General features: G+C 23.8%; 7 protein-coding genes across 13 annotated transcripts; 3 read left to right on the top strand and 4 right to left on the bottom strand.

The window, feature by feature from the left end:
- Positions 1-196: 196 nt before the first annotated feature.
- Positions 197-2,138, top strand: LOC100577520 (uncharacterized protein C19orf47 homolog). Its single transcript, XM_003251485.4, has 3 exons — positions 197-587; positions 667-1,731; positions 1,835-2,138. Exons 1-3 carry the CDS (start codon positions 569-571, stop codon positions 1,975-1,977), a joined length of 1,227 nt encoding a protein of 408 aa, XP_003251533.1. The 5' UTR covers positions 197-568; the 3' UTR covers positions 1,978-2,138.
- Positions 2,139-4,050: 1,912 nt separating this feature from the next.
- On the bottom strand, positions 4,051-5,499 carry LOC100577623 (putative uncharacterized protein DDB_G0282133). Its single transcript, XM_026443981.1, has one exon. It carries the CDS (start codon positions 5,321-5,323, stop codon positions 4,157-4,159), a length of 1,167 nt encoding a protein of 388 aa, XP_026299766.1. The 5' UTR covers positions 5,324-5,499; the 3' UTR covers positions 4,051-4,156.
- Positions 5,500-5,714: 215 nt separating this feature from the next.
- LOC412154 (probable cytosolic oligopeptidase A) lies at positions 5,715-8,930 on the top strand. 2 transcript variants are annotated; one of them, XM_395618.6, is made up of 11 exons: positions 5,715-5,953; positions 6,116-6,279; positions 6,351-6,745; positions 6,802-6,958; positions 7,025-7,261; positions 7,327-7,453; positions 7,530-7,914; positions 7,987-8,099; positions 8,182-8,349; positions 8,431-8,562; positions 8,625-8,930. In XM_395618.6, the coding sequence occupies exons 1-11, from the start codon at positions 5,847-5,849 to the stop codon at positions 8,905-8,907; spliced, it is 2,268 nt and encodes a 755-aa protein (XP_395618.4). In that variant the 5' UTR covers positions 5,715-5,846; the 3' UTR covers positions 8,908-8,930. The 2 variants fall into 2 exon arrangements, with proteins under 2 accessions (XP_395618.4, XP_006570419.1); XM_006570356.3 differs by having other exon boundaries at positions 5,756-5,953; positions 6,124-6,279.
- Positions 8,813-10,670, bottom strand: LOC552098 (syntaxin-8). Its single transcript, XM_624477.6, has 6 exons — positions 10,580-10,670; positions 10,251-10,304; positions 9,982-10,176; positions 9,625-9,887; positions 9,473-9,565; positions 8,813-9,389 (listed from the first exon to the last, which is right to left on the bottom strand). The coding sequence occupies exons 2-6, from the start codon at positions 10,283-10,285 to the stop codon at positions 9,226-9,228; spliced, it is 750 nt and encodes a 249-aa protein (XP_624480.4). The 5' UTR covers positions 10,286-10,304; positions 10,580-10,670; the 3' UTR covers positions 8,813-9,225.
- LOC409373 (transmembrane protein 184B) lies at positions 10,668-14,291 on the top strand. 3 transcript variants are annotated; one of them, XM_006570350.3, is made up of 7 exons: positions 10,679-11,161; positions 11,272-11,325; positions 11,395-11,564; positions 11,646-12,240; positions 12,300-12,535; positions 12,610-12,694; positions 14,074-14,291. In XM_006570350.3, the coding sequence occupies exons 3-7, from the start codon at positions 11,403-11,405 to the stop codon at positions 14,247-14,249; spliced, it is 1,254 nt and encodes a 417-aa protein (XP_006570413.2). In that variant the 5' UTR covers positions 10,679-11,161; positions 11,272-11,325; positions 11,395-11,402; the 3' UTR covers positions 14,250-14,291. The 3 variants fall into 3 exon arrangements, with proteins under 3 accessions (XP_006570414.1, XP_006570413.2, XP_006570412.2); XM_006570349.3 differs by lacking the exon at positions 11,272-11,325 and having other exon boundaries at positions 10,714-11,161; XM_006570351.2 differs by lacking the exon at positions 14,074-14,291 and adding an exon at positions 13,202-13,592 and having other exon boundaries at positions 10,668-11,564.
- Positions 14,292-15,246: 955 nt separating this feature from the next.
- On the bottom strand, positions 15,247-19,720 carry LOC102656166 (uncharacterized protein MAL13P1.304). The gene is made up of 3 exons (XM_026443979.1): positions 19,212-19,720; positions 18,950-19,063; positions 15,247-18,877 (listed from the first exon to the last, which is right to left on the bottom strand). Exons 1-3 carry the CDS (start codon positions 19,299-19,301, stop codon positions 15,701-15,703), a joined length of 3,381 nt encoding a protein of 1,126 aa, XP_026299764.1. The 5' UTR covers positions 19,302-19,720; the 3' UTR covers positions 15,247-15,700.
- Positions 19,721-20,294: 574 nt separating this feature from the next.
- Positions 20,295-23,685, bottom strand: LOC409735 (transcription initiation factor TFIID subunit 6). 4 transcript variants are annotated; one of them, XM_026443977.1, is made up of 10 exons: positions 23,359-23,376; positions 23,027-23,138; positions 22,692-22,838; positions 22,241-22,559; positions 21,766-22,169; positions 21,454-21,657; positions 21,208-21,390; positions 20,908-21,124; positions 20,501-20,820; positions 20,295-20,410 (listed from the first exon to the last, which is right to left on the bottom strand). In XM_026443977.1, exons 3-10 carry the CDS (start codon positions 22,809-22,811, stop codon positions 20,318-20,320), a joined length of 1,860 nt encoding a protein of 619 aa, XP_026299762.1. In that variant the 5' UTR covers positions 22,812-22,838; positions 23,027-23,138; positions 23,359-23,376; the 3' UTR covers positions 20,295-20,317. The 4 variants fall into 4 exon arrangements, with proteins under 4 accessions (XP_026299762.1, XP_026299760.1, XP_026299761.1 ...); XM_026443975.1 differs by having other exon boundaries at positions 22,662-22,838; positions 23,359-23,375; XM_026443976.1 differs by lacking the exon at positions 23,027-23,138 and having other exon boundaries at positions 22,662-22,838; positions 23,359-23,685.
- Between the last annotated feature and the right edge of the window lie 59 nt (positions 23,686-23,744).

Below are 23,744 nucleotides of genomic sequence, written 5' to 3'. Positions count from 1 at the left end.
AGAATTTTATTATAAATTTATAATTTTTTTTTATATGGAATTATATATATTATGTATATATATATATGCATTTTATATTTTATAAAAAATTTAAAAATATAAAAATAATTTTATTTCATCGGTGAAAATAATTATTAGTACTCATATTTGTCAACGATGTCGCTACGTGTAACTTTTCTATAAACTTTCATCTGAGTACTTTAATTCACTTATGCATTTAGCTTTGTATACATATAGATTTATATACGGGAATGAACGTGAATAGTTCTGAAGCTTCAAGAAATGGAATACCGATGTTTATTATCACTTTTTAACTATATTTTATGATATATTTATCAAAAAAATTATAATTAAACATTTCTTATCATTTATATATTCTAAACGATATCATATATTCGTTTATGAAAATATTCTTTATTTTGAGTGAAGTTGCGTAAGGAATAAATTTTGTAAAATATGTAAAATAATATAATTAATTTTTTTTTGCGAACGATTTATATTTAACATAGGAAATTATTTATAAAATATTATTGTTCATTAAGTAATATAAATAACCTAACCGGTAAAAATGGCATCATCATTATCAGGTATTTAAAATTTTCTACAACCTAATTAATTTTTCTTTTGTTTAAAAATCATCATTATAGTTACTATTTCTTTTTATAGCATATTGGGTAAAATTTTTTAAAGGAGCAGGATTTCCCCAAGATGTAGCTACAAAGCATGCGGTTGTGTTTTCCAATAATCGTATTAAACCAGACATGTTACCTGATTTAGACAAACCTAGTCTCAAAGAAATGGGAATTACTTTAATGGGAGATATGATTGCTATTTTGAGATATGCAAAAAAAGTGGTTGAAGAAACAACATGTGAAAGATTCTTAGTTGATACAGAGGATAACGTTGGAACACCCAAACCAATAGTTAAAAAAATAGCAACTAAGGCGACTAGTTCTACTTCTAAAATAATTAATTCTAAACTTAAATCTGATATATTAACTACAAAGAAGATTGTTAAAATTCCAACCAGTTCAGTTAAAAAAACTGTTATTCCTAAAAAACCTATATCGACATCAGGTGAAATAATTACTGATTTAGCTAATCAAAAGAAACAAACTATTCTTAAAAGAAAATTGAAAGAAGATAATGAATTTGATAGTAATAATGAAGATGAATGGCAAGAACCATCTAAAAAAATAAAATCACTTGACAATAAAGATAATAAAGTTGGATATACTATAATACTTCCAAAAGGATCAACATCTAGAAGTCAACAAATTCTTAAAAAATCTGAACAAAAACGAACTGTATTTGATAGGTTGGGTGATAGTTCTGTAACTAGTACAACAAATCCAACTGAAACATTACCAACATTTAATATTACTGGATTAGGAAAAGATGTTTTTAAAAGATCTGTAAGTGTTTTTAATCGATTAGGAGATAAAGATGCCAAAAAAGACAATACCATGATTCAAACAGGTATATTAAAAAATGGAACAAATAATACAGGAATATTAAAAACTAGAAGTCCTAGTTCAAGAACCTCAATTCTTACAACAAATAAAGTTGTAAAAAAAAATATGGGCACAATGCGAGCTGATCAAGAAGCAAATAGAAAAGTTATGTCTAATAATGTTACACAATTAGTAAAAACAACTAAAAGAATTTCTTTTAATACATCTTCGAGAGATAACAGAATAATAAAATCCAATATTACATCTGGAAAATTAGGTATATGATTTAGCATTAACAGCATTTTTTTTTTAACTTTATATAACTTTTATTGTATTTTTATTGTAAAAAATTTTTAATTTTTTTGAAACATTTTTTACAGCTTCAGAAAGATTAACTACGATACCGGCAAAAGCACGTTTAGGAGTAATTAAAACAAACGGTGCTAAACAAGTAACTTTCGATAGAATTACGACAGTAGCACACGTAAAAAAACCAGATGTATTTAGTCGCCTTGGAATTTGAATAATCATTTATATTATCTGTTTCTTATTAAATTAATATATATATATACATATATATATATACATATATATGTTGTGATCAGAAATTCTTTGTACAAAGTTTATAGTTTCCTACTACATAAATGAAGATAAGAAAAAAATGATTAAGTTATGTTAATTAAAGAGAGAAAAATTAAATGCCGAAATTATTTAAAAAAAATTGGATTATTAACATTTTTTAACAAATTGAAGTATTTATTTATCTCTCAGTTTGCAATAAAAAAAAATTTGTAAATATCATACAATTTACAATATAAAAAATATCTTACAATTACAACAGAAATGAACGCGTTTTAATTTAATAAAGTACATAAAGATTATAATATGTTTTATAATAAAATCATTGATATAATAATTTTAAAATGTAATTGTATAAATGTAAGTAAACAAAAAAAAATGCAAAATTTAATTGTTAATATATGTAAAAAAAGTTAATATCAATAGGTTTATTATAAACAAGTAACAAATTTTTATACAAAACAACTTATAATTTTCATTAGAAATTACAAAATACTTAAATCAATAGAGTAATACGTAATTTACATCTATAATTTATATAATTTTCAAATGTATGTTTGTATGTTATCAATAAATAATTTATAATAAAAATATATAAAAATATCATATGTATTAAAACAAAAATACATATATTGTAACAATAATAGAATCGATACACTTCTTTTCCTCCAGAAACAAAAAAATATGTTTTTTTTACTTATCCTAAAAGACTTAATATTAAAATATTTTATCATATCGCATAATTTTGTTATAATTAATACAATACAATTTTTCATTATGAAAAATTATGAAGAATCAGAAGGAATAAGATTTTCAATCTTGTATGCTTCTAATTTATAGTATATAATTTATGAAAAATATTTTATATTACTTAATTATTTAATTCTTTAATTTCAATTTCAATTACCATAAAACTCGATCAGTGGATGGAATGTTCCATATTGGTTGAAAATCCTTGGGATGCAGCTGAAAATTATAAAAAATTCAAAATTAATATTTATAATTATTAACAAATTGTATATATTAACAGTAGTATAATGTTGTTTCAATATAAAAAACGAGTATCAATTTATCAATCATACTCAACCTATTCATTAATTGTATACTTTATATTAAGAGAAGGGGGCGATCATGATTCCATATACTTTTCCAATAAGTTCTAATTGTAATTGTTCCAAAATACTATGTAACACCAAATGATAAACAGAATGTGTCAGATATGCCAAAGCTCAACTAGATAAAATAAATATATTTGTTATAAAACTAACATAATTTATATATATTATGTTTTTTAATTTTAAATGTATTTTGAATTATATTAATAAAATTACAATGATGCCTACCTTTTTGCACGATTGTCGCTAGCAAATCAATGCCAAGTGGTACACTATCCTGTAAAAAATAAATAATTATATTTTCAGAGGAACAGAAGTGTTACAATTTAATATTATACATAGTAGGCAAAAGTTTCATATTTTATAGTTATTAAAATCAGACATAATAAATATTTCTTCCAAAAACAATTTTTATGTTATTAAATACCATTATTGAAAAGCAGCAATGAAGTAACCTTCGACAAAAGTATTTTATACTATTACATATTATTAATGATAATTTAAAATTACATAAAAAAATTTATTATTTATAAAATAAAAAGATATATATGCATATACATATATATTATTATTGATTATATGCATATATGGAACATAACTTATATGTATATATATACACATATATATGCATATTACATATATGTGTATATACACATATGCGCATGTTATATACATAAATAGTATAAATACTAATAACGCAACTTTCGCTCCATGTGAGAAATATTTCTACGATGATTCAGCAAGAGATAGGCAATATGATGCTGACATACATCTTCTTGATACACCTGAAAATATTAATATATCCACTATTATATATACAATAATTTATACAATAATTTTTTGTATAATTATATTCAATAATTTTTTAATTGAAATAATATAAAATATATTACTTTCATTAATTTTTTTTATATTCCACTGATCGAGAAATATTTCCAAAATCTTTGGTAAACCTCTTCTATGACTCATCATTGAGTGAACTTATAATAATTATGATCAATTCCCCCTTCAATTTGATCCCGAATTCTTACTATTTAAGTGACAAATGGAACAAAATTCTAAAGATACTTTGTCTGAATTAACATGAAGACAGATTCCTGTATTATCTAAAGTTTGAGATATTTCTTCTGCAGTGAAAAGATTAGATGCATCATTTAAATTGTCTACTGTATTCATCATTTCATCACATTTGGGAAGATCTTCAAATATATCCATGTTAAAAGAAGATAATTGATCAAAATCGATACCAATGGTATCAATATCTTTCTTTTCATCTATATTGGACAAATCTGTTTGACCAATTGGTAATAAATTATCCAAATCTTTTGTATTATCCATATAATTATCATCAGATGTTATATTAGTAGTTGATGTTATTGTGTCTGTTACATTTTTATTTTGAAGATTACTTTTATTATCAACTTCAATATTTTTGGAAACAATATAAGTATGATCTGAATCTAAGAAAGATGAAGAAATTTTATCAATGCTTGAATTCTTACAAGCAAATCTCTTCTGAGAATTAATATAAGATTCACTATTAGAATCTTCAGTCGTATTATGTTCTGTCAATGAATCATTATTGACATTTGTAATAAATATATTGGTATTTTGATTATTTAATATATTCTCCTTCACATTTGTATAACATGTACATTTATGTTGCGTATTTAATTCATTTGAATATTCAGAAACATGATTTGAATTCAATGAATTCTTTTTTTGTGTACTAATTTTTTGAAGGCCATCATTGATTGTTCTTAGCAATGTAGTAATACTGGTATTATTATTTAATACACTCTTTAAATAAGCAACTTCACCACTTAATCGTTTGATGTCAATCCCTTGTTTTTTTATAATATTTACTAAATTCTTGTTCTCTTGCTGATAAAATGATAGTTTATTTTCTATCTTCTCTAAATATGCTTTTTTTCTAAGTCGATTTTCTCGAGCCATTAAAGCATTTCTATTAAGGCAAGGTCTTTTGGAAGGACCACGGCCTCGCTTTCGTGGTTCTACAAGAGTCTCACTCTCAGTTACAGCTGGTTGTTGCGTATTCCTTAATGATTCTCTCAATCTCATTTTATATTTTGATTCATATGTATTATTTTCTTCTGATGAATTTCCCCACTTAATATTATTTCCTCGTAACTTTCCTGACATTGTTGAAGACATCGATTTATGATGATAGCTATGATGAATAGAAAAATTTTGTGAAAACAATCCAAAATCGTAATATCAATATCACTGTACAAATTAATGATTCGTTATCGTGTACGTCAGAAAATACGCAATTTCTTCCACCCAATTGTATTTAGCCCAATATAAACATACTACAATAGTACGCAATCTTGAATCTCTAAATGTGATGTTTATAGTGGCGCCATCCCAAATATATTGTAACAAATTTAATGGTAAGCAAATATACAATAAAAAAAATTCATTTTAATTTTTAGATATGATTGATAGTTTATATTTTCTTATTTTATTAGTAATATTTAAAATTAAAATTTTTCATTTATTTTTTTAAAAATTTAAGTTAAAATGTGAATGAAACTACTAGAACTGTCTACTAGAATGAACTTGTAATTCATGACTAAATTTTACTAGTTAAATGAAAAAACGGGATAATTAAATGATATAATAACCAAGAAAAGCGGTTTTTAGTTGAAAATGTAATTTGAGAGATAATAAAAACATGATGTTTTTAAAAAATATAAAAGTGACCTCATTTTATAGTAAAAAAATTATTTTATCTCAGAACAGTCTCCTAAAAATTCCGAGACGTAATGGTTATTTGATTCTGTATGTACATATATCGTATCGCTACTTTATTCATAATAAAAATTACACAATTTTATTATTTTTATATAAATTTTTTATGTATAATTTTTTTTGTACAATTTTTTAAATATATTTATACATATTGAAAATGATTTTATTTGATAACAATTAATTTAAATTTAGTGTTCCAGAAATTGGAGAAGATTTACCAGGAAAATATCCTTTATTAAAGGAAGATAAAAGTCCGGAATTTACAAATATTACGATAGAAAAATGTATTGCTGTTATTGGAAGACAAGCATTAGAATTTGAAGAAACAATTAAAACTTTAGAAAAACAAATAGAAAGTAATTTTGCTTATTTTATATATTTTTTTATTTTTAATCTATGTTATATATTTTGCAAAATTGGTTTTTAGATGTTAATGATATTTCTTCTGAAAATTTATTTAAAAATATATTAAATCCTTTAGAGGAAATGTATACTTCTTTGAATATTACATGGGGCATTTCAAAAACATTATATTTAGGAAACCAGAGTTTAATGCCTACACAATATTATATAAATATTGATGGACGTGCTAGAAGAGCTTCTGCTTCTAAATATATTAGTACACCAATATATCAAGCATGTAAAAATGTTTTCAATAACAGTCATAGCAAATTAAGTGATGAACAAAAAAAAGTTTTAACAAAATATATATTGGAAGGAAAATTAAATGGATTAGAATTATCTGAAAAGAAAAAGGAACAATTTTCAGCATTAAGATTGTGGTTATGTGATAAAATTAAAGAATATTCACAAAAATTAGAGGTTTGTAAATATGAACAAGTTAAAAGAATATTAATTGTAATTATTTTTTTTTGTAGACTGCTATAAATCATCTTAGTTTTACTATAAGAGATCCTATACTAATGAAAGATTTTCCTGAAGAGTTATTAAAATCTATTGCACCAGATTCTACAAAATTTCTTGTTGGACCATGGATAATAACTTTAACTCCAGAAGTTGTAGAACCATTTATAGGTATATATTTATTTATAAAATTAAATATTGATTAATTAATTATATTAATCTTTATTTTTTTATTAGAACATTGTCCTGATCGTACATTAAGATGTAAAGTGTGGGAAACAAATGTTATTAAAGCATCTGTATTACATGATAAATCAGTACAAACAAGCACAACTTTGGAAGATATTAGACAAAAGAGAAATCAAGAAGCTAATTTGCTAGGATACAAATCATTTGCTGATTTAAGTATGGAAACTAAAATGGCAGCTAGTGTGAAAAATGTTTATCATATATTGAATACTTTATTAGCTACAGGTAAAATTTTTATAATTGAATTTAAATAAATCAATAATTATAATATCTTACTTTATCTCTAAAAGCTCGTCCTGCTCAAGAATATGAAATTAAAGAACTTCAAGCATTTGCAAGTAAAGAAGGTCTTGAAGGTACACTTCAACTTTGGGATATATCATATTGGGGTAGACTACAATTACGAACTGTATATGAGTAAGTATAAGATAATGTTTAAAAATATTTAATAATAAAAAAATATAAATATATATAATTGTAATATCATTTATAGATATAAGGAAGAGGATTTAAATAATTATTTTCTTCTACCAAAAGTATTAAATGGTTTATTTGAACTAATTGAAATTTTATTTGATGTAAAAATTATTGAAACCAAAAAAACAGATCTTTGGCATAAAGATGTTCGATTTTTTGATGTTTTTGATATGAAGAAATCAAGCACTGATCCATTAGGCAGTTTTTACTTAGATCCATATGCAAGAAGAGATGAAAAAATTAGAGTATCACAAAATTCAGGATATACAGTCTCAATACAAAATAAAAGTAAAATATGTAATATAAAACCATTAGTTGCATTAATATTCAATTTTCAACCACCTGTCAATGAGAAACCTTCTTTGCTTTCATTCAAAGATCTCCAAACGCTATTTCGACAGGTAAATGTATAATATTAAAATAATATTTAATATTATAAATTTTTTTTAATATTTATAACTTTTTTTATTTAGTTTGGACATGCATTGCATTATTTAATAACAAAAGTGGAATACACAGATATTGCTGGACTTTCATTTGTGGAATGGGATGCATTATTTATTTCTGATTATTTTCTTGAAAATTGGTATATTTATTCAAATTTTTGTATTTTTATAATTCATATTTACATATGTACATACATATATGCATAAAATGTTTTATTCTAGGTTATATGAACCATTATTTTTGCAAAGAATTTCATGTCATCAAATTACAGGAGAATCATTACCATTAAGTATGATTGATAAGTTAAAAAATGCAAAAACGCATTTATCAGGTTATAATTTATGTAAAGAATTATATTTATCACAATTTGATTTAGAATTATATTCTGGGTAAGATTGAATATAATAAATGTAATAAATATATATATATTTAATTTCAATACATTTAATTTCTTCTTAATTAATTTTTAGCAAAGAATTTTGGAATAATATAATGACTCGTTTATGGAAAAAATATTTTGTACTTCCTCCTAATAAAAAAGACAGTCATATATGTTCTTTTGAACCTATATTTAGTGGAAGTTGGGCAGCTGCTTATTACAGGTAACACTTTATAAATAAAATATATATATATATCTTTTTAATAAAAAAATTTATATTTTCAGTCATATTTGGTCAAAAATGATTGCTGCTGATTTATATAGTGCTTTTCAAGATATCTCTTATGAGAACAAAGAATCATTAAAAGCACTCGGTAATAGATATCGCGAATCATTTTTAGTTGTAGGTGGCACTTATTCTACACGGGAAAATTTCAGAAAATTCAGTGGAAGAGATCCTAATCCAAAAGCACTTTTGAAAACGCTTAACTTAGATATAAAGAGTAATATGTTAGAAACTAATACCGGAATATCTCAAAAAAATAAAATAATGAACAGTGAAATATAATTTGTACAAAGATAATGAAAAAATTTTGTTTCTTATTTAAAAAACTTATTTCATTATAATGTTATATAATTTTAGGGATAAAAACATCACGTTTAGATATATAAATAAATATTTATTTTAATTTATATTGTATTTTTTGTTTATAAATATAATATAATTTTTATAATGAATACTGAATTGAAATTAGTAAATAGTTAAAAACGTAAAATGCAATAATTTATAAGAATATAATTTTTATACATATTTACAGAATATATTAAAATTACATTAAAAGAGATACCTATTGTTTTTATATATAATAATCAAATATATTAAAAATTATGGAAGTAAAACAACTGTGATAATACAAATAAAAAGAAAAATTATTACTATCCAATAGCCACATGTACGATCTTTAAAACTAATAGTTCTCACATGATGTGTCCTATTAATTAACGATTCATCAGTTCTATCCATATGATCAGCTAGATGATCAATTATTTCTATAAATAAAAAAAATTAAGAATCTCAAAAAAATTTATATTATTAAATTTTTAAATAATAAATAATATTAATTTTAATTTACCATTTTGATGATTTACTTCATTACTAATAGTCTGACCAATTTCTTTTTGTCTTGCAATAACTTTACATAACTCCTCTAAACCTTTATTTTGCTCTATGAAAAAAATAAAAGAAATAATATTCAGCAATCAAAAAGCATATTAAAATTTCTACCTTCTAAGGCTCTATCTCGTTGTGACACAAGATCAGCAATGGATTTTTGTGTATCTATAAGTTTATCATCACCATTATCATCATCATCAGCTGCCCAAGAAGTTGTACCTCCATCTGCAAAAGCTGATGTTCCTGATGTAAGTAAATTTGCACGAGAGGAAGCAAAATTATTTGTACGTGCATCACACAACTCTTGTAAATGTACATCCCTACTCTTCAATATTTCTATTTGACGTATTCTTCGTTCTGCTTCTTCAACAGTTCTGCATATCTTTGTATTTTAAGAAAAAAATTATGTTATTATGTTAAAACAATAAATGTTTAACATTTTAATCGAATAACCAAGAAAAAGGATACATGGCTTTAGACTTTAATGCATCATCTACTTTATCTTTAAGTTGTTGAACTTCACGATTATATTGTTTTATACGTATTCGTATATTCGCAGATATACTTGCATATGCTTGCAAAGTTTTTGAATGTTTATTGCGTGCTGTAAATTGTTCCATAATTTCTCTAAAAAGTTTCTCACAGGCATCATATTCCGTTAACCTATATAATTTTATAAATTCTTAAATTCAAATTTCAAATATATGACAAGAAAAGTCAAAATTAGTTATTCTTACCAAGGATCGTTGTCTTCAATATAAACGAGTGCCATTTTTGCGAAATTTTCAAAACTATATTAAAATATTATTCAAATAATGATATAAAATTTACATATTAAATTTTTGTATATTCATTATTAAAGTTATTATTATTATTTATAAATAAATATATTTTTGAATTATAATCTTTTGAAATTGATGATGCAAATAAAAGTAAAAAATCTATATTAATTTTTATTTAATATTTCATAAATGAAAGAATACGAATTCACTGACAAATAATGAATTTTTTAAAATTGAGATAAATTATTAATCAAAATAAGTTTTTATAAAATAACGCGATATACCTTATTCAACGATTTATCATCAAAAATGATATATAACTATGAATAAGCGCATGCGTATGCAATAGTAATTAAAGAAAATCATGGAGGGGGTTTAGCATGAAGGAGAAGGGTAAAGAGATCGTCTATAAAAGTGAAATAAAGAGAACCAAAGGAAAGATTTACGAGTGGAAAAAAGAAGAATATATGGTGTGGTGGCAAGACCAGTTATATTTTTATTATCAACTGGCATATTTTGTAAAGCTAGTTGAGTGAATATGTTTGACATCTGAGAGCAAACGAAAAGAGATGTGAAAAAATGTCGGATAAAAGTGAAACTCGGTGATCTAAACTGGACAAATATACAACAGTGAAGGAAAGAAAATTCGGTAGATTATTAACATTGCTTTTTGGAAGGTCACGATCATCAATAACCACTGCGTCAGTAGATAGTTAATTGAAAGAGGGGAACCTGTAAAGCTTGATCTCATACAGGTCAACACGTACGCACGATACAAAAGAAAAGGAGAACACGTACGGTGAAATAACTTGAAGAGATCGCACGTATGCTACAATTCTTTGAAAAAACTTACGAATGGGGCACGGGTGCGTCTACGAGATGAAATTTTACGCACGAATGGAATACCTTTGTTATTGTTGTGCATATTGATTTTTAACGCGCGAACCATAATTTCGATATTTATTTTATGTTACAGAAAGATGTTTATTATTTTTTTTATTTGTGACTGTGATTAAAACGAATATTTTTGGTAGCTACAATCATCTTTCTTCAATGATGTCAAGTTATTATTATTGTTTGTAACATTAACTTTTCTTAGATTGAAATATGAGTAGTACGGAACCATCTACAACTTTGATTGCTAATATGACGTCCACAACTGTCACTGCAATTTCTGAGAAAACAGCTCCAATTTTCTTACAAACACGAGCAGCTCAAGGTATTGCTGGTGCATTTGTTTGGGTTGCATTATTTTTAACTTGTCAACAGGTATTTTATAATATATTTTGATATAATTTTATTAACTGAAAAATTGATAATTTTTAATTTTTGATTTCATCTTTTTTTTAGATTTATCAACACTTAAGGTGGTATACTAATCCAACAGAGCAAAGATGGATAGTTAGAATTTTGTTTATAGTACCAATTTATGCTACTTATTCTTGGGTGTCTCTACTATTTTTCTACAGTGAAAGTTATTATGTTTATTTTTTTACTGTTCGAGACTGTTATGAAGCATTTGTTATATATAACTTTTTGTCATTATGCTACGAGTACCTGGGTGGTGAAGGAAATATTATGTCTGAGATACGTGGCAAACCTATTCGTTCTAATTGTTTATATGGAACATGTTGTTTAGTTGGAAAAACATATACAATTGGTTTTCTTAGATTTTGCAAGCAAGCTACTTTACAATTTTGCTTGGTAAAACCAGTAATGGCATTTGTCATTATATTTCTTCAGGCATTTGGTCATTATAGAGATGGAGATTGGTCTCCAGATGGAGGCTATATCTATATAACTATAATTTATAACATCAGTGTATCTCTTGCACTTTATGGACTTTTTCTTTTCTATTTTGCTACAAGAGACCTATTAACACCATTTGAACCTGTCTTAAAATTTTGTACTGTTAAGAGTGTTATCTTTCTTTCATTTTGGCAAGGTAATATGAGATTATTTAAAATATTATGTATCAAAAATATTAATCTTATTTTATTTCAGGAGTATTATTGGCTATTCTTGAAAAAGCAAATGTAATTTCTCCTATAAGCTTAGATCAATCAACTAGTGCAGGAACTGTTTCTGCTGGTTATCAAAATTTTTTGATTTGTATTGAAATGTTATTTGCTGCTATAGCTTTACGTTATGCATTTCCTTATCAAGTGTATTCAGCTGGTTGTGTTACGGATTCAAGAGGAAGAAGTGTAACAATGCAAAGCATTAGCAGTAGTTTAAAGGTATATTATAATTTTTAAATAGTATAAAATAATAAATAAAACAATGAAATTGATATTTTAATATTTATAAATAGGAAACTATGAATCCAAAAGATATAATGACTGATGCCATCCATAACTTTCATCCACAATATCAACAGTATACCCAGTATAGTTCTGGTATGTATGCATTATTTATTTTTATTAAAAAAATTTTTTAATTAAATATATGTACATATAAATATTATATTTTAAATTGTTGATTGTATATTTTCATATAGCATGATGTAGTGAATGATGAATCAAAATCATATTTCACACATTATTTATTTATATTATTTAAAGTTTATATTTTTTATTTTTAAAATATAAAAAATATGTTATAAATATTAAAATATTTTATTCAAATTTAAATTAAACAAATAAATATATTTATTATGTTGTTTTAACTGTGAATTTTAGTTTCTTAAATGATAAATATTTATCATTTTAATATAATAATTCAATATACTTTACTGCCAATCATTAGAACGATAAAATAGTATAAATTCATTTATATTTATCTTTTGCAATAAAAATATAATAAAATATTTCTTGAAAACATAAAAAGGTATTTTTTATCATGAATTTGATTAATATGTGCCAATTAAAATTCTTTGAAGGCACTTTCTTTTTACTATTTTTCAGACGTTAATACCAACTTGCCGTATGAAAAACTATGAAAACACGAGGCATCGTTTTTTAATTTCAAGAAATTGGACATGAAGCATATATTTTTAATGGAGATTGAAAAATTTTTTAATATAATTCATTAAAATTTACATTATAATTTACATAATATTTTAAGTTTAAATCAAATTTTAGAGTGGACATAGTGTTCTCTGTTCAAATTATGATTTAAGATTTATATTAAAACCAATATACATAAACATATACATAATTATATGATTTATTAATTTTGCAATTAATAAAATTTACTGTACAATAAAAAATAAACACTTAACATAGGAGCACTTAGAGTACAGTGTAATTTCATAAAAAAATTTATTTTTTAATAAATGCAAAAGACAAATAATAATTGATTACTATTCTGTGGCAGTATTGTAATTATATGTTATTTTATAAACAAAATAATAATTATTAAAATATTGCTATTATATAATGCTTTTATATTTAAAAAAAAAGGCATGGTTTATATTTCATTTAGCATGTTAATATAGCTATATTTTTCATATATTTTTTCCCATACATGTGTTTAATAATTTTCTTAAAACTAGTAAATTGAATTCTTTATTGTTATAACATGCATGAATTATTTAATGGATATATAATATTTGTAGTGATGTATTGAAAAAATAAAAAAATGCTGTAAATTGTGCTATGTGTAAAAAAATTTTATCAATTCATATATAAAATTATACATAGCTGTAATTGATATTCTAAATGTTTTGAATGAAAAAAAAAAAAAATATCGGCATGATTTTTCACTGTTCGCTGGCTGATATATTTATTAGTAACGGCTTTGTCAGCGATAATACGTGATGTAATGTAACAATCAGGAGCACCTAAAGGACAACGTGGTATGCGGATATCCAGCTTCGATCCAGATGATCCACAGAATATGACAATACCACCACCTCAAAGACGGCATACTTCTCATCAACGTGTTGCTACAATTTCTCAAAATTATAATGAGAAGACAATGCTTTTGAGCAGTGATGATGAGTTCCAATAGATATAATAAATCATGTACAAAAAGATACAAAAAAGAAAAAAATCGAAAAGTACATTAATGTTGGACTTCCGTGAAATTAATTTCAAGAAAACACTATGTATACTATTAATTGATTATACGTCATTAGGTAGGAACTTAACTCGCTCACAAAACAAACAAATAAACAATTTGGTGATGTAAATCATCACGATATAATAGTTCCATGTTACATTCATGTTAATACATGTATTATGTTACATCATGTAGCATAGAAGATATTTATTTTAATATGCTGAACATGTTTAAGGCAATGTTACCTATAGAGGTGGCTATCTCTTATAATAATATAACAATTTTTATTTTAAAAAGTAATTTACGTTTTTCAGAGAAAGGCATTGTACAGTACTTAATGTTCAAATACTCACAAATATGTTGCTGCATTATTTACTGTAGTTAAACAATATTTTTACACTCTGAACAAACACTATGTATATGTTTATATACCAGTATTTCTAATTCATATGAGATTACCGTGTAATTTTGCCAGTGGAAAATACTTATTTTATAAAATACACTAAGAAAAATACTTCTAATTATTGCACGCGTCCGGTATATATATATATATATATATTTATGTGTGTGTGTATGTATGTATGGTATGCTATACTATATGACGCGCGCGTGCATGTAATGTATGATATGAATACACTGGATATGTATATATATATATATATATACATATATATGTATGTATATATAGCTGAGCTACAAAAATCTTTGCGTCCTAGATTAAAAAATAAATGAGTGTATATATCGTTAAAATAGAATGTATTTAATAATTTACGAATTAAACAATTTTCCTTCGATATACTTGTTTTATTTATATATAATTGTTTGATACTTATTGTTTTTATATTTAATTTTTTTTATATATTAACATTTCTTATATATTATATAATATTTCTTTTATATTATATTTACTTAGGTATTTTAAAAAATGACAATAGATATTATTCTAAATCTTAATTAAACTTTATTTTCTCTATACAATAGAATGAATTATGTATACATAAATTTTTTTGAAAAGAGTATATTATTTTGTTTCACAAAATAACAATAATTTGTTAAAATAAATCATTTTGTACACTTAACAATTAATATTATTTATATTAGTTTTCATTTTTACCAATGATCTATTGATCAAAAAAAATCACGAAATTAATTAAGTTGATTTAAACATAGATTAATCAAATACAAGATCAAATCTAATTGATCTACTAAAAGCATATAGAATAATTACATTAATGCATATTACAATTATTAGTGAAAAAATAACTTAGCACTTTTGTTAACAGCCTTTTTTTGGCAGAAAATTTGTACACATGTGTGTGTATAAAATAGTATAATATTTATTATACTACTAATATTTATTATAATTTATTACAATTATAATATATTATAATAATATATTTTTACCAACCTATCCAATATGTATCTTTATTTGTTACAATTTTTTTCCATCCATGCCAAGGTGATTCTATATCTTGTTCTAATAATGAATTGCAAGATTCTTTTTCTGAATTTACTTTATTTAATCGTTCAGTACATATCTTTGAATTTGAAATTTTTTCTCTAATAGATAAAGAATTTTTATCCTCATCCTCAATATCTTGATATTGTAATTTATCATCCATATAAACAACAACATCATTTTCTTCATTTGTGTATTTATTGTATTTTTCAGCGACATTTTGTTTTAATACTTTTTTATTTTGACCATTACTATCTTCTATACTGTTACTGAAATTAATTGGTTTAAATCCAATTGATCTTAAGCGAGCAATTTTTGTATCATTATCTGGGATATTAACAGGTACAAATGCAGATACTCTTTCAAGTGAACATTTATTTTGTTCTCTTACATTCAAAATATTACTTTTTAATGATATATTTGCATTCACAGGATGCTGTAGATTATATAAATTTGTACAAGATACAAATTTTTTATCAGACCGAGATATTGAATAATTATTACTTGCATTATCAGATTTCATAGTTTGATTCATTTCATATTTTGTATCTTTAAAATCACCATATTCTATTTTAATAAAAGTATATTGTTCATTATGAACATTATTTTGCAAGATATTATTTGATTTTAAATTTTTTATTAATGGTTCTTTAAGAAGAGAACATTGAGTAACAGCATCTGTTTTGTAGGAATTTGAAATTTTTTTTTCATAACAATTTCGTAGTTTTTCATCAATTTTATTACATTTCGAATCTCTATGAATTGTATCTATTAATTTTCTTTTCCGATTTTTAATAGTTGTTATATTTTTATTTTCTATAATTTTAATATTTTGTTCTATATGTTTTGATTTTTTATTATTGATATTATCATTTTCGTTTATATTATTATTATTAATTATAGTTTTTTTTGCATCATAATTCTTATTTATTTTCCTAGAAACATTAAGATTTTTATTTTTTTGGCGCTTTATATTTAAAGTATCTGATCTTTTAATATTTCTAGTTTGATTAGTTTTAACACGTTTACAACGAGTTATTTTTGTAAGTTTATTTCTGCTTTGGATAGTAGATCGTTTTGTATTAACTTTACATTTATTTAATGTATATATTGTAGCATCAAAATGATCATACGATTGTTTTGTATATGCATTATTAATACATCGTAATCTTCTGTATCGTGGACCACGTATTTTAGGTCCAATTTTTGCATCTATTAATAAATTTGTAATTTCTCTTCTCTGTTTTTTATTTATATGTTTCTTTATTGATGAATCGATTGTTCTTACAGTTTGTAAATGCATTGTTTTTATTGAATTTTCAGCATTTTTTTTAATATATCTTTTTGAATCTGATAAACAATCCATATTTTTATTTTTTAAATCTTTGCAAATATCTGTACTTGCTTTATTTTTTCTAGAATATTGTAAAATATCTGAAGATTGTATAAATTCTTTTTCAAATTTTTCACTATGTAATTTATTATATTTTATCATTTCTGATTTACTTTTTATTCTTCTAGATAGTTTTCTACATCTTCTAAATTTATAATATCTTGATTCATTTAAATCATCTGAAGTAATTTCAAATTTAGTTTTACTTTTTATTTCTTCTTTGTTATTTTTTTGTGTTCCTATTTTATCTTTGATTTCTGATTTGATTGTCATTGTATTTCCTGCTTGTAATGCTATAGATTGTTCTGAAGTTATTCCTATCATATTACCCATTAATAGTTTTGACAAAGGATGATTTTTATTATTAATTAAATAAAGGATTTTATCTGGTGTCAAGGAATCTAAAGAATCAAGTGATTTCAATTCCTGTAATTCTTTTGACATCATCTTATATGCTGAAATTTCATTTTTATACATACAATTTGTTATATTCAACATATTAGTTGTATCAGATGAATTTATAGTACTGTTACATAAATCTTTAAAATCATTACTTATTTCTTTAGATGTAACATTGCATTCAAATCTATGATAAGAATTTGGATTTGTATTATTTACATCATTATTCATTTTTGTATTAGTACTTTTAGCAAATTTTATTTTTATCGAATCTGGTTTTACTGAATTAAACGAAATATAATTAATACGTTTAGAAAATTCATTTGTCGTGATCGTTTGAGTTTTTCCATCAAAATTTTTATTATCTTTGTTAGATAAATTCCAATTTTCTATGTGTTGATTAGTTTTGTGAACATTGAGTGATTTAGTTGTTCTACAAAATAGTGATGAAGTATTTTTCTTATTATCATTTCGTATATTATGAGATGAATTATATAATCCTGTACGTATAGAAATATTTGTATTACGAGTTTTAGATCCTTTGTTTTCAATATGATTTAGTGACTTTTTTGATATAGTAGGTATACATGGTACATTTGATGTATATTCTGTATTTAATTTTTTAAATACATGACGAGTTACTATTGCACTTTTAGTTATATTTTTTCTTCTTTCATTTACTTTTTTATTTTCAATATTTTGAGATTGTGAAAATGCAAATGAATTTTCATGTTTCTCTTTTTGAACTGTAGATTCAGTACCATGTGAATATTTTTTAAATTCGTATAAATTTGATACAGAATTTTTTAAATAATTTCGTAAAGATATAGATGTAGAATGTAAAGTAGAAGTACAATTACTTATAGCTAAAGGAACTGGATTTATCCACAATGGTGGTTCTTGATCACTTAAACGTGACAAAGCAAATTTATAATATTTTACAGAATCTGAATTTATACCTATCCAAAATTTTGTTACAATGTATAAACCATCATATCTATAACCTGTTTTAGGTGCAAACTTATTGAGCAAATTATAACTTCTGATTAATCTCACTGGTATTTGATTTTCATAATTTTTAATAAGTGGATCTTTTTCTAATTTTCCAATAAAATATTTTTGTCCTGTAAGAGTGAGAGAATTACCCAAATCTATATCTTCATTTAAATTAATGCTTGAAGTACAAATTGAAGTAACTCCAAATGGCCCATTTTGGATATTCTCATCAAAAGGATCATGAACACGATCCCTAGAACAATCCATACGAATACCCCACCATGAACCAGATGGAAATCCTGAGATGGGTCCATATATATAGCTTATAATCTAACATAAAATATCATAATAAAATTTCAAAATTTATATAAAAAATTACATAAGTAATTCCATTGAACCTACATTTTTTTTGCACCAAGGGTTTAATTGTACTTCTTCTTTGGTCGATTTCATTTGACATATGTAATTAAGTTTAATAAATAAATTTTCATAATCTTTTTTGCTTTTGATGTCTACCTGAAAAATATTTATAAATTAATATTATTTAGATATTATGTATTAATATATACATATATATATGTATATAATAAATATATATATAATATATACATATATATATATATATATATATATATATATATTAATATAATTATGCAGTACTTACTTGATTTTTGGAATATGATTCCTTTAACATTTTTTCATTTTCTCGAACGGTATTTGCAAAAAAGATCGCTAAAGTATCATTCTTAGCCATTTTATAACAGATGATGAATAAAAGTATATACGATATGTACAAACAATCAACCACAAACTTTTCACTTATATGTATATGTATATATAGTTAAAATCTTGAAAGTATATTAAACTGCTTCATTTGCAATATCAATGCATATATGTTTCATATTTCATAATTTTATTTAAAATGTTACATTTTATCTTTTAAAGTTTAAACTAATATATATATATATATATTTCAAATTGCTTCCTAACCAACATTTTTATTCCGTCTCGTAAATTAAGCATAAAGCAAGTTTTTTTAAAAACAAATATGGCGTACTTTTATTTTATCCGTGCATCCAGTTTCATACGTCGATCATTTATTGCGTTGTAATTATATTTTCTCAACAACCCATGCTTTTTATTCTTTTTTTTATAATAGTTAGTTTTTTTATAAAAAATAAATAAATATATAAAAAATCGAAATCATAAACAATATAATTGAAATATTAGAATTAAATAATTTCGAAATGCGATTTCAAATACTTATCAATATTCAAATATAAATTGTTCTGTAGAAAATTAGAAGTTTTTCTTTTACAAATTAATATTGTTTTCAATTATATAATTTTGATAACATTGATTATATCAATTACTATTTCTAATTTAAATAGATTAAAACTATATGTAGAAGAAATCAAAGAATATTTAACAAATTATATATAAGTATATTATTAATCAATATTAGAGTCTATGTATTTAATTCATATTTATATACATTTACAAATATTTCAAATTGAAATACATTATTTTAATAAATAATGATTATTTCAACATCTAGTTAAGTTCTTAAATAAGCTTCTTAAATAAATGAATTTATAATTTTTAAATAATTAAATATATATATATATATATATATATATATATATATATACACATATATTTTGGGTTTATAAAAAATTTTTATTTTTTATTATAAAGTATATTAACATTAAAAATTTATTTTTGTACATGTTATTAAAAATTTGAATGTTGTAAATTAAGTTTTTTTTATTATTGAAAAGAATGTTCTTCTTCTGGATTTAATGAGCATTCGATGTTCTGTTGGGTTACAAAAACATTTTGAGCTTTTGTTGTTATATTTCCCTATTATGAAAAATATTTACATTTAATGATTCAATAAATTCCATAAATTCAATAAATTGTATTCTATTTATATTAACATATTATACGCACCTGAGTTACTGTAGTAGTACTATGACTACCACTAGACATACAAACAACTACTAATTTTGGTGTATTACTTTGTATATGAGATTTTTGTTGAGTGACATTAGTTTGGGCTATTTTAACTTGTTGTTGCGATTGTTGTTGCTGTTGTTGCTGAGATTGTTGTTGTATTGCATTGCTATTAATATTTGTAGCTGTTGGTGTTTGAGATCGAGATTGTAAAATAACGAATTTTTGTCCTCCAGCTGTGGTAGTTCCACCAGCAGTTCTACTTGTACCAAGCATAATTGTGCGTCCAGCTTGTTGTCCAGGACTAGAATTTGTTACTTCAATAAAAGAAAAAAAATAAAATCATTATTTACATTTAAAATAAATATATATTTTTAATTTCATGTTAATAGAAATAATATTACCAGCTTGTACAATAGTTTTTCCAGTGCATGTAGGACCTTGTTGATTTGCTGTTAAAGCTGTAGTTGTAGATGCAGTTGTTGCTAAAGTAGCTGGTTGTGTACGAGCTTTTGCAACGGCTGCACACAATGCAGGACCTATATAACCATAATCTTGTTTGTAATCTTCTACATAATCTGGAGGAGATCGTATTGTTTTTAAGACAGGAGCCACTGATTTCTGCAAATTATATCGTATTTTTTTATTAGTTTTTATATATTAATATGATAAAATTTATGTCGATAATATTAAATAATATTCACCACAAGTAGAGTTTTTATATGACCTGCTCCATTTTTATCCACACTTGATAAAGTAGGCCCTTCGATACATGATTCAATACGTTCTGAAATAGATTTAATTTTAGGAATAACTAATGCTTTAATCACTTCTGGCCCTAATTCACATAATCCCTCAATTGCTCCATAAAGTGATGCCAATGGAGTCTGAAAAATACATTATTATATTATTTCATTTCTAACTTTCTTTTTATAAATTTTAAATTATACCTGACTATTTTTTGCCAAAGCTTGACTAAACATTCTAGTTACTCTGGTTTGTACATTATTGGTAGAGGTATTAAAATTTTTACAAATTTGAGCCATAAGACGTGATGCAAAATCACGAAGAGCCCAATGATTGTCCACCTCTGGTCTCATGCATAATTGACGCGAAACAATACATGTCGCAATAGATGGTATTAATTCATGTAACTATAAATTAAAATATAAAATTAATAAATGTAAAAAACGTGAATACGCATATATATATATATATATATATATATATATACATTCCATTGTATATTAATTAATACATACATATTTCTCTAAATAGAGACTTGGATTATCCAAGAGAGCTTTAACCATTCGCATTAAATAAATTAGAAGAGCAAGATTATTTTGTACTACATTAACTCGCACGCCTTCTGCAATAAATGTACACATTCGTGCTAACATTTCATGTAAACCAGGATCAGCTGAGAGAGATTGCAATGCTTCTGCTCTACGCGCTTCATCAGATCCAACACAAGCTTCAGTGATTTCCTTATAATATAATTGTTGTTCAACACTCAATTCATGAGTGGCTAATTGTTTAACATGAACTGTTTCTACATTGCGTAATTTCTGACTTTTACCACCTCCACCTGGTTTTCCAACACCAATGTTTTGACTCTTGTTTGTAAGTTTACTTGTTGGATCAACACTTTCTAGTTTCTGAACATCTATTATATTATTAATTAATTAATATTAATGTTATAAGAAAAAAGAAATTTTTATATTATTAAATTAATACCTTTAGAAACAGGAGGTGGATTTTCTGGTATTGTAGGTTGAACACCATCTATACAAAGCCAATGAGCGCGTAATGTAATTTCTAAGGGTAATTTAGGCCATGTTTGTCCACCAGACATTGATATAACTTCATTAAGATCAATTTCTTTTTCTTCTACAAAATGTAATTCACGACCACCACCAGAGGCAAAACGAAATGGTATATGATCTTTGGCAAAAAATCCATATGTAGGTTCAATATTTTTTATTTTCAAAGCATGATCTATATCATGTGTTGTCATTCGTTGACGTTTTCCATGTCTCATAAATTTAGCAGCATCCTTTATATAATGTTAAAAATTTCAATTATAGAAATTTAATTCATTTAAAAAATAAAAAAAATTATTTATAATTATTTTTTTATAATTTAAAAATATACAGACCTGAATAATTTCCTTAAGTCTATAACTTACATCTTCGGCTAGATCTTTTGCTGCTTCATCTGGGAAATTTCCAACACCTATACTTTCTGCAATTACTTTTATTGATTCTTGAGATAATGTAGTTCCATAAATAGATTCACTTTCATTCATCTTTAAATCAATAATAAATATTGTTTACTGAAAATTTTATATTTGATATAAGTTTCATAAACATAATTAATAAATTATATATTTAATTATACAATTTAATAAATTATTTTATATTTTATATTAATTTTAATATTTATGTTAATTATTAATTATTTTTATTATTTATACAATTGTATTGTAATTTTTAAAAATCAATAAAAATCAATAAAACTTACCAAATAAAAATTTTTTAAGAAACAATAAAAATTGCTTTGTAATTATTCATATAAGAAGTTGTTTTATTATTTTAATATAGATATTGATCAAATTGTGGTTCCAATATTTGTTCTAATTATTTGTTTACCCATATGACATGAATTTATATAAAAATGAGTAATATTATAAAAAATATATATTTTTGTTTATTATTTTTTGTTTATTATTATAAAATATCTCATTCTTACTTATATTTTGTAATTAAACTTTTAAAGTTAATAAAATGATTTAATAGAATATTAAAAAAATTAACAATAATAAAAAAAATACTATCACAATTGATAATACGTACTAGAGATTTGATCTTTTTTTATAATTCTTCATACATGTATTCGTAAATTATATTTATCTGTGCAAAAAAAATTTATGTTACAAAATAAATTTTTTGTACTATAGACAAGATACAACAAACTTAACATTCAATGTATTTTATTGTATACAATATGACATATACGACGCTTAGTTTTGGCAGAAATCTGATCACGTGATATCCCTCTGTCTAATCAAGCAATGAGGATAATATGACGTCACATATTCTGCCCTTGCAACGAATTTTAGAAGAATTGAACCACTAAAAGTAAAAGTAGAGAAAATAACGTATACTTATGTTCTCGTCTGACAATTTATATATATATATATATATATATATATATATATATATATATATATATATATATA

Source organism: Apis mellifera, linkage group LG11, assembly GCF_003254395.2.
Source record: "Apis mellifera strain DH4 linkage group LG11, Amel_HAv3.1, whole genome shotgun sequence".
Lineage (NCBI taxonomy): Eukaryota > Metazoa > Arthropoda > Insecta > Hymenoptera > Apidae > Apis > Apis mellifera.
This window is presented reverse-complemented; position numbering and strand designations above follow the sequence as displayed.